The following is an 11,525-nucleotide window of genomic DNA, read 5'->3' as shown; positions in this document are numbered from 1 at the left end:
TATATATATATATACACATATATACTGTATATATATATATATGGTGGTAGTGGTGGCCATCTTGGATTTTGATGTTGCAACCTGATTATTGACATTGTAGATGAACAGATGCTTAGATATATTCATCAATTAAAACGGGTTCACTCATCTTTCTGGACTGGATGATGTACGTGCGTTGAATTTAACAGAAATGTGGACGTGAGACGTTAATTATCTTTGACTCACCAAGCGAGTGGGTCATTTATTAACAGAATCAAGTTTAACACATCACACATTTACATTAATTTGGCAGAATATGAAAACAACAACATAATTAATCAGCTTTACTACCAGGAAAACCATATGGCCATGATTTTCCGTTGCTTCACCACAGACATTAATGAAAACATCTGGATTAATTTTCTAGCAGAAAGGAGAGTTTAAAGATGGAAAATTGAGATTTATCTTACAGAGAGATGTGTGAGGGAATTTGTCTGTTTTAACCAGAACAGCACGCTCCTTCGGAAATCAGCTTGTCCCAACAGTACACTTTTGGTGAAGGTCGACTTTTACCTTTTCTGAAGATAGATCAGTTCCGGCGTGGAGTCTCACTTCCAACCACTGTTCAGCGTCTCAGTGAGAACAGCCAAATACTTCGAGAGCCGTGCGAGGTTATCCAAACAGAAGTTATAATTCCCAAAATCGTCTCTGGTTCAGCTTGTTTGGCTTAGCAGCATCCATGAATGCCTGCGTTTGCATTCATGAACTCCCAAACTCTCTGCCTTCTGGATTCCAAAACTCTTGAACTCTACTTTGAACTAGGAAGTGCCGATATTTAAATGGGCTCCACTTCCGGTTCGTTTGAGAGCCTCTGATTGGTGGATGGACCAGAACAGAGGTGTGGTTTGTGATGTAAGGTGTTATGGAAAGTCAAGGATAGAGATTAAGATTGTTTAAGAACAGACAGAAAGATTGTTGGAGAAAACCAGTCTTAGTGGAGCCACCTCTCCTGTATCTTGCTGTAAAAGTTAAACATGACATTTCTTTTCAGTAAACTTTCTAGTTGACCGAAGCTCGAACTTTAACACACTTACAACTTTGCTCATTGAAGACAGAAAAATCAAAAAATTGAATCATTACTCTCTAACATTCTCTAACTTGATTTCACTTTGAATTGAGGACTAAAAATCATTACTACTGTTTAAGTAAATAAAAATGAGTAGTTCACTTCAACATGTAAACATTGTTTGAACTAACACAATTTGATTATCAAACATTTGTAAAATAGTAATGATCATAGAGAATTGTCTTTTCCACTTGATTAATTCAAGAAAGAAAGTCTCAGGATGGGTCAACCTGTATTTCTGGATGCAAATCAATGAAATGACAGTTTCTGACCATATGATCCTAAGGTCATTGATTTGACATCAGGTCAAGTTCACTACAACATTGGCCTTTCTTATTCATAGATGCAGGCACACACCAAAATGAAAGTCGGTACCTCATTTTTCCAATGATCATGCTCACAACGTGCACAGACAGATGAATGGAGGGTATTTCCAGTTCCTCATTTTTGCTCATCTAACGAGGACAATGAACTGCATCAGTGAAGTACCAGCTTTTCTTCATAGCTGCTGTGACAGTGCTGATTGCTGTATGTGCACGTTTCAGCAGAACCAAAGCACGGCCTCTGTCTGCATCTCACTGTGGCTGGCTCACTTGGATTCATTACCTGTAAACGCTCTCCCGGCTTCAATACAGTTTTGATGAGATTGGCATGTTTTCTAAAGGCTCCATATTTTATACGATTATCAGAGCAGTGATGCAGGATCAATCCAATAAAATGATATCAAGTCTAATCCTGCTCTAACCAGCACAGGCAGGAGTGGGACGGGATTATCAGCGTTACCTGCCCTATTGTTGAAAGCACTGTACGCTCCGATGGCAGGAAGCACCAGGACGAGCAGGGTGATGTTTGTAAGAAAGGAAACTATTTATTAGCTGCATCGTTCTCATGATTTTAGTGTGTTTGAAGCTCCTTAAAAATAAAACAATTCTCTGTGTTGCTGAGCAGCAGCTGCTGCAGCCCAGTTAAGCTGATGGAGAGTTAAAGGAGGGCAGCGTAATGTGGAGCACAGACAGCCGGCTGCTCAGCTCAGCTGTGGGACTTTAATCTGGTTCAGAGCTCCGCTCCACATCTGGCCCACTCCTGTCTGTCTGCCAGACCGTTGCAGAGGCACAACCTCCACCTGAGCAGACGCCCGTCCCTGTGGGCGCCCTGCAAACACCCGCTCTGATTCCTTCCAATAACCAGAACTGAACAACAATAACCCAGATAAGATCGTTAAATGTTACAGCTGTATAGAGCCAGGCTTGTATCTAAGCTGACTTATTGATGCAAACTTTAAGCTGTTTACCACCTTTCTCATGTCTTTTATAGCCTGCTCATGTCTCAGACTTTATACTAAAATGATATAAATATTCTACACATGGACCTTTGAGCTAGTTATTGTTTTCGAAATGCAAAGTGACAGATAAAGTAAATTAACGGAAATTATTTTTTTAATTATAATTTGACCTGACTGAGCTTCACTTTCCATGCACCTCTTATTCTTATTTAGTGTTGAGACAGAATAAACTGCATCATCATCTTCATTATTTTAATATAAAGTAACTCGTTGACTGTGTCCAAATTTCTTTGTGAGCCTTCAGGGCCTTGTATCGTTTTTGTCATGAAGATTAGCTTTTTCACAGCAAACAAACTTCTCTGAGCAAAACAACACGAGGGAACATTAACAATATTTGTGTTTCAGTCATCAGTGACTAATTAACAAACCATCACGTCTAAACGTCAAGAATACAATTTAAATGTTCATAATACAGTTTCTTAGGGAGTGGTGATGCAGAGGTTAGAGAAGGTGGGCCTGTGATTGGAAGATTGGAAGATCGCTGGTTCAACTCCCGGTAACGACAACATCAAAATGTGGGTGGGATAAGTGAAGCACCCATACCTGCCCCCACCATCATTTGCCCCACTCTAGGCCCTTGAGCAAGGCCCTTAAGCCCCACCATCTGCTCCCCCGGGCGCCCTAGACAGCAGCTCTCTGCTCCACACAGAGGGCTGTGGTAGCTCGGTGATTTGTGGTTGAGTCAGGAAGGACATCCAGCATAAAAAATAATTGCAAAAACTTTGTGTGAGTTAATTCACTGTAGCGACCCCTGAAGAAGGGAGCAACCGAAAGAAGAAGAAGGAAAAAATAATTTTTTCAGGTAGGTTACATCTTTAAAATCTCTAAATATCGTCTATAAAACAGGTCAGGTGTTTTATGGAAATTATTAAATTGCCTTTATTAATTTCAATAAGGACCCATCCACCCATTATCTTTTACCTGCTTCTTCCTTTTTGAATCGTGGGGGTCACTGGTACCCATGTCCAGCTATCACTGAACAAGAGACACCCTGGACAGGTCTCCAGTCCATCACAGGGACACATAGAGACAAACGAGACAAACAACCATTCAGTCTCTCACTCACACCTAGGGACAATTTAGAGTTACCAATCAGTCTAACATGCATGATTTTAATCTGTGGAAGGAAACTGGAGTACCTGGAGGAAACCCACACAGCACGCAGAGAACATGCAAACTCCACCCAGAATGGCCCGTGGACCAGGATTTGAACCAGGGCAACCTGCTTGTTGAGAGGCAGCAGCTCTACCAACTGCACCACCATGGTGCCCTCAGTGTAGAGGCAGGGCAGCCGGCCCGGGACCCGATCCCCGGTCACTGCATACCTCGTGGTGTCTCTGGGCAGCACACCTCATCCCCAAAATGCCCCCCAGGCACTTTCAATAGCTGCCCACTGCACCACCTGGTAGTGGATGGGTTAAATGCAGAGACTAATTTTGCCATTGTATGGAAACATACAGTGATGACATTATTATTATTATTATTATCTCTTATTGTACAAAGCTCAAACAGCTTTTGTACAGTACTTAATGTAAAAGACATGAAAAACGTCTCACAGAAAGAATCACGTTCTTAATAATGTTTTTAAATCAATTAGTGGCATTTTGGGCTTCATTAATCACCACTGGGGCAGCACGGTGGCGCAACTGGTAGAGCTGCTGCCTCTCAGCGAGCAGGTCCTTGGTTCAAACCCCGGTCCAGGGGCCTTTCTGGGTGGAGTTTGCATGTTCTCTCCGTGCATGCGTGGGTTTTCTCCGGGTACTCCGGTTTCCTCCCACAGACCAAAAACATGCATGTTAGGCTGATTGGTAACTCTAAATTGTCCCTAGGTGTGAGTGAGAGACTGAATGGTTGTTTGTCTCGTTTGTCTCTATGTGTCCCTGTGATGGACTTGCGACCCGTCCAGGGTGTACCCCGCCCCTTGCACAGTGATTGCTGGACATGGGCACCAGCGACCCCCATGACCCAAAATGGAATAAGCGGGTAAAGATAATGGATGGATGGATGGATGGATGGATGGATGGATGGATGGATGGATAATCACCACTGCCTTGCTGTCATTTGACCAAAATTTAAAACTCTCCCAGATGGAAGAGGTTTTTATTTTGTTTACAATTATTTGTCATAATCTGGAGTTTATGTGTCAAAAACACATGCAGGCAGAGACTGGAGGACTCCAAGGTAAAAAAATAAAAAAATAATGATTTATTAAACAAAACAAAATGCTGACGGCCCGGGGCAGCAAAACTTACAGACGAGACAAGGAGAACAGACCAGACCATGACACCGTGAGAAGAGAAGGATAATCCCCAGATACCAAGGAGTGATACTGATACTAACGAGACAAGTGAAGAGCACCTGGGGTGATGAGAATGGAGATCAGCTGTACACAGGAGGAGGAAGATAAACAGGGAGGTGCAGACAATTGTCACAAAATATGTATTTGTATTATTTGTCTTAAATAGAGTTGGAAAAAACTAAATGTATATTGCAGACTGCACAGTGGAGTGAGAATCTGATGCTTTTTGCCCCGGCAGATATTTTCATCCATATGGAAAAGTTTTCTTCAAATGAATGCATAACATCTCATTTAAATATGGACAAGTAGAACACCAATGACCCGTCACTGAGGGATTAGAATGGTAAATGTTTGTAGGTTTCCAGATGAATGTTGTTCTGGACATGAACTGAACAGGGAATAGTAAACCTTAATATCCTGATGCATGCTCAATAAACCTTAATGTTTTTGGAGCAAGATATTCCCCTCCCTGGGCTGCCACCTTACCGTGGTGGAGGGGTTTGAGTGTCCCAATGATCCTAGGAGCTATGCTGTCAGGGGCTTTATGCCCCTAGTAGGGTCACCCAAGGCAGACAGGTCCTAGGTGAGGGACCAGACAAAGTGCAGCCCAAACACCTCTATGATGAGTAAAAGAAATGGACTTGATGTTCCCTCCACGGACGTGGGTCACCGGGGCCCCACTCTGGAGCCAGGCCTGGAGGTGGGGCATGCGGGCGAGCGCCTGGTGGCCGGGCTTTTACCCATGGAGCTCGGCCGGGCACAGCTCGAAGAGGAGACGTGGGTCCCCCTTCCCATGGGCTCACCACCTGTGGGAGGGGCCAAAGGGGTCGGGTGCAATGTGGGATGGGTGGTGGCCGAGGGCAGGGACCCTGGCGGTCTGATCCTCAGCTACAGAAGCTGGCTATTGGGACGTGAAATGTCACCTCACTGGTGGGGAATGAGCCTGAGCTAGTGAGTGAGGTTGAGAGGTTCTGGCTAGAAATAGTCGGACTCACCTCTATGCATGGCTCTGGGTCTGGAACAAGTTTCCTTGAGAGGGGTTGGACACTCTTCCACTCTGGAGTTGCCCCTGGTGAGAGGTGCCGAGCAGGAGTGAGCATACTTATTGCCCCCCATCTTGGTGCTTGTGTGTTGGGGTTCACCCCGGTGAATGAGAGGGTGGCCTCCCTCCGCCTACGTGTAGGGGGACGGGTTCTGACTGTCATTTGTGCTTATGCACCAAACGGCAGTTCAGATTATCTACCCTTTTTGGAGTCCTTGAAGGGGGTACTGGAAAGTGCACCTCCTGGGGACTCCCTTGTTCTGCTGGGGGACTTCAATGCTCATGTGGGAAATGACAATGAGACCTGGAGGGGTGTGGTTGGGAGGAACGGCCCCCCTGATCTGAACCCAAGTGGTGATCTGTTGTTGGACTTCTGTGCTCGTCATGGATTGTCCATAACGAACACCATGTTCAAGCATAAGGGTGTCCATATGTGCTCTTGGCACCAGGACACCCTAGGTCGCAGTTCGATGATTGACTTTGTCATCGTCTCATCTGATCTGTGGCCACATGTCTTGGACACTCGGGTAAAGAGAGGGGCAGAGCTGTCCACTAGTCACTACCTGGTGGTGAGTTGGCTCCGATGGTGGGGGAGGATGCCGGTCATACCTGGCAGACCCAAACGTATTATGAGGGTTTGCTGGGAACATCTGGCAGAGTCTCCTGTGAGACAGAACTTTAACTCCCACCTCCGGGAGAACTTCGAACATGTTCTGGGGGAGGTGGGGGACATTGAGTCTGAGTGGGCCATGTTCTGTGCCTCTATTGTCGAGGCGGCTTACCGGAGCTGCGGCCGCAAGGTTGTCGGTGCCTGTCACGGCGGCAACCCTCGAACCCGGTGGTGGACACCATCGGTGAGGGATGCTGTCAGGCTGAAGAGGGAGTCCTATCGGGCCTTTTTGGCCTGTGGGACCCCAGATGCAGCTGATGGGTATCGGCAGTCCAAGCGACATGTGGCTCGGTTGGTCGCTGAGGCAAAAACTCGGGCATGGGAGGAGTTTGGAGAGGCCATGGCGAATGACTTCCGCACGACTTAGAGGCGATTCTGGTCCGCCATATGGCGTCTCGGGGGGGAAAGGGTACACCACCAACACTGTTTATAGTGGGGGTGGTGTGCTGCTGACCTCAACTCGGGATGTCGTGGGTTGGTGGGCAGAATACTTTGAAGACCTCCTCAATCCCACCGGCACGTCTTCCACTAAGGAAGTGGAGCCTGGAGACTCTGGGGCAGGCCCTCCAATCTCTGGTGCTGAGGTCATCGAGGTGGTTAAAAAGCTCCTCATTGGCAGGGCCCCAGGAGTGGATGAGATCCGCCCAGATTTCCTTAAGGCTCTAGATGTTGTAGGGTTGTGTTGGCTTATGTGACTCTGCAAATTGCGTGGACATCGGGGGGAAGTTCCCCATGATTGGCAGACCGGGGTGGTGGTCCCCCTATTCAAAAAGGGGGACCGTAGAGTGTGTTCCAACTACAGGGGGATCACGCTCTTAATCCTCCCTGGTAAGGTCTATTCGGGGGTTCTGGAGAGGAGGGTCTGTCGGATAGTCGAACCTCGGATTCAGGAGGAGCAGTGCGGTTTTCGTCCTGGTCGTGGAACACTGGACCAGCTCTACACTCTCAGCAGGGTCCTGGAGGGTGCGTGGGAGTTTGCCCAACTGGTCTGCATGTGCTTTGTGGACTTGGAGAAGGCATTTGACCGCGTCCCTCGAGGAACCCTGTGGGGGTTACTCTGGGAGTATGGGGTACCGGGCCCTTTGATACGGGCTGTTAGGTCCCTGTATGACCGGTGTCAGAGCCTGGTCTGGTAAGTCAGGCTTGTTCCTGGTGAGAGTTGGACTCCGCCAAGGTTGCCCTTTGTCACCGATTCTGTTCATAACTTTTATGGACAGAATTTCTAGGCACAGCCAAGGTGTTGAGGGGATCTGTTTTGGTGGCCTTAGGATTGCGTCTCTGCTTTTTGCAGATGATGTGGTCCTGTTGGCTTCATGAGATCATGATCTACAGCTTTCGCTGGAGCGGTTCACAGCCGAGTGCGACATGGTCGGGATGAAGATCAGTTCCTCCAAATCCGAGGCCATGGTCTTGAACCGGAAAAGGGTAGAGTGCCCTTTCCGGGTCAGGGAGGAGGTCCTGCCCCAAGTGGAGGAGTTCAAGTAGCTTGGGATCTTGTTCAGGAATGAGGGAAAAATGGAATGTGAGATCGATAGGCGGATAGGTGCAGCATCTGCAGTGAAGCGGGCGCTGTACAGGTCTGTCGTGGTGAAGAGAGAGCTGAGTCAAAAGGCGAAGCTCTCAATTTACCAATCGATCTACGTTCCTACCCTCATCTACGGTCATGAGCTTTGGGTTGTGACCGAAAGAACAAGATCTCGGATACAAGCAGCCGAAATGAGTTTTCTCCGCAGGATGTCTGGGCTCTCTCTTAGAGGTAGGATGAGAAGCTCGATCCTCCGGGAGGGACTCAGAGTAGAGCCGCTGCTTCTCCACATCGAGAGGAGCCAGTTGAGGTGGCTCAGGCATCTGTTTAGGATGCCTCCTGGATGCCTCTCTGGTGAGGTGTTCCGGACATGTCCCACGGGGAGGAGACCCAGAGGAAGACCCAGGACATGCTGGAGGGACTATGTTTCTCGGCTGGCCTGGGAATGCCTCGGGATTCCCCCGAAGGAGCTGGATCAAGTGGCTGGGGAGAGGGAAGTCTGGGCCTCCCTACTTAGGTTGCTACCCCCGCGACCCGACCCCGGATAAGCAGAAGAAAATGGATGGATGGATGGATGGATGGATGGATGGATATTCCAGTGGGCAGGAGTTACACCGTGGAGGAGAACAGAGGGAGGTTCAGTTTATCCACCACCAGTGGTGGCCTTGGACACCACAGATTAATCTTTAGCCGCCCCACTTATTTGAGGAAACTAGACTTTTAATTAATATAAAAACTAGAAAGCATAGTTTCTTCAAAAGATCAGGGTAGCTGGTTTACGTTTATGGAGGTGGCCATTTTGGATTTTGACACTGCAACTCGATTTTCGAATAGAAACTTGGTGCAGCCACACACCAAGATGAAAGTCGGTATGTTTTATTATTTCTTAAGATAACATGCTCACAACATGCACAGATGGAGCGATGGTATTTCCACTCCCACCCGCTCTTTGCTCCATGATGAGAGACACCAAACTGCAAAACTCAAAAATATTCCTGCCTAAAATACGCAAAAAGTTTCTGCCAAAGTGTGACGTTTTCATCATGAAGACTGTTCGGGGTGTGTTTAAATGAAGGATGGAGTGACTTCACATGATTTATTCACTAATGTTGGGAAACTTGGCTCTAACTCCATTAGGACAAACATATTTTATTCAGTGATGGTGAGTAAACATTCAGAACATGCTGCCGTCTGCTTCAACAAGGTTGTATTCTGCAGATGTAGCACAGGTGTGTGGGTGGGTTAGGTAGGTAGATGCTTTTTAGCTGAGTGTTTTGTGGTGTGTTCAGAAATGTCTTGTTCTTCAGGGCCATAAAAATAAATATCTAATATCATATTCCTGATAACATGAAGTCATTCACACTGAATTTGCTCAATCCTCAGTTAGATAAATGAGTTTAGTCTGGACTCCCCTTCATATTTTATGATCGATAACTTACAGGTTTGTTATCTTCATCCTCAGATGACTCTGAATTCTCCTCTTCCTCGAGGAACTCCAAATCTGACTCTCCGGGTGCGATGGGGACGATGACGGTGAGGTTTGGGTTCGTCATGTAGCTGTCCTCCTCTGATATGAAGTACTTCTCTTCGTACTTTGAAAACACTCCTCCGTTACTTTCTGTGTGATTTCCAGCCAGCCTGCTAGCCTGACTGGCATCTTTGGTGTTCTGCTTTTGACTCCTAATGTTGCGATGGAAGAGGTTGACGATGCATGTCCCGAGCCATGAGACGCCGCTGTGGATGCGGGCGATGGCGACCTGAATGTTGTTCAAGTCGCCATCTTCATCCGGAGCAGAGAGGTTGTCAGAGCTGAAGGAGCTGAGCAGCAGGGCAAGAAAGAGATTCAGCACCTGAGGACAGACAAACGGCAAGTTTGAACAAAGAATGACCTTTATGATTTATTTTGCTTATTATTTGGGATGACACTGCAGGAAACACTTCCTGCACAAAGTTCAGTGTGGTCTGAAGTAAACAACAGGTGAACAATACACCAGACATGATGTTCCATAGATATGACACTGCTGGTGAATCCTGTCTGGAGGATATTCAGCAAAGATAAACGTGAACATACAAACATATACCATGGATTATGCTGTCCCAGTCACCCTGGATCAGAGGTCAGAGCATGCTACTTCCAAGTAATCTGTCAGATAGCTTAAAGAGCAGCAGCGTCCAGCACATTTCTGCATGCACGTGCGTGCACGGGTGATGTGCACAGTTCTTACAGACCATTGAGCCCATCAGAGAGGAGAATAAACACCAGACTGGTCCAGAGCATCCATAACCTGACGTGCACGTTTCTTGGAAAACAGAGTTTTTGCAGAAAACCCAAACATTCAAGCTCCACACAGAAAGATAACAGCTGTTAAACCTTGTTGTGAGGCAACAATAACAATCCACTGTGCCACCACGCAGCTGTGACATTCATTACGGCCACTTTTTAAATTAAAAATGTATTTTAAAAGTTTACAAAGATATATGCTTAAATTTAATAAAATGTCTTCAAGGAAGAATAGTATCAAGAAAACTAACAAACCTGTGTAAAGGATAAAAAATATATTTTTACCAATAAATATTTATTGTATTTAATTGTAGAATTGTACACATAAAAGGCTTAACTCAAATTTATGAATTTGTAATAAAAATAAAAATAAATGAAAATAAATGAAAAATAAATAAACTTATGGTTATTTATAAATATATTTGACAGCTTGGTGGGAGTATTTGAAAATGACAAAATCTTCACTACTCCCCTGTAGACATACACCCATCTGGAACAATCCTGACATCCTACAAGAAAATAATATGTTAAATTTCCCAGGTTGGAGAGTCAAGGGAATTGAACGTCTGGAACACATATATGAAGGTGTAGACTTTATTCCATTTAATAATTTAATAATACAATTTGACATTGAAAATAAATACTTCTTACAATATCAACAAATTAAGTCTATCATAAAAAAGAAATTTAAGCTTAATAAAACTTTGTTAGAAACACCAATATGTGTGTTAGAGTTCCTTAATCTTAAATCCCCCAAATTATTATCTAAAATATACAAGAAATTGTCTAGAATCAATGACTCCATAATGTTACCTGTTGCAAAATGGGAGTCAGATTTATCAATCAATTTTGACCAAAACACCTGGTCTCAAATATGTTTAAGAACATTTAAAATGACTAAAATCTCCAACTTACAATTAATACAGTATAAAGTTCTTTATAGAGTACATTATACAGGTCAGCGAATGTTTCGGATGGGATTTACATCATCTAACAACTGCTCACAGTGCACAGGCAATATTCCTGATGATTATATCCATGCACTCTGGTTCTGCCCACCCGTTCAGAGGTTCTGGGTCCAGGTTTGTGAAGACTTGTCTAAATGTCTGAAATGTAATATTCCACTCTCTCCGTCTGTTTGCTTATTGGCTATCTTGGAAGATGTTACCCTGGAAAAAAATACATGTCGCATGATTTTCACTGCCTTATGCATCGCAAAGAAAACCATACTCCTGAATTGGAAAAATAAAAATAATCTTAG

The 11,525-nt window shown here is 45.2% G+C and overlaps 1 protein-coding gene across 1 annotated transcript in view; it reads right to left on the bottom strand.

The window, feature by feature from the left end:
• The window catches only part of LOC119414954 (sodium channel protein type 4 subunit alpha B-like), a 326,309-nt gene that overhangs the window by 24,147 nt on the left and 290,637 nt on the right, over positions 1-11,525 (bottom strand). The window contains exon 16 of the mRNA XM_037682070.1: positions 9,423-9,833. Within this exon, the coding sequence (XP_037537998.1) occupies positions 9,423-9,833 (411 nt within the window). The remainder of the gene's footprint in view (positions 1-9,422; positions 9,834-11,525) is intronic.

The sequence above is a fragment of the Nematolebias whitei genome, chromosome 9 (genome assembly GCF_014905685.2).
Source record: "Nematolebias whitei isolate Nwh7 chromosome 9, NemWhi1, whole genome shotgun sequence".
Classification (NCBI taxonomy): domain Eukaryota; kingdom Metazoa; phylum Chordata; class Actinopteri; order Cyprinodontiformes; family Rivulidae; genus Nematolebias; species Nematolebias whitei.
Note: the sequence above shows the minus strand (reverse complement) of the source record. Positions and strands in the feature narration are given on the sequence as shown.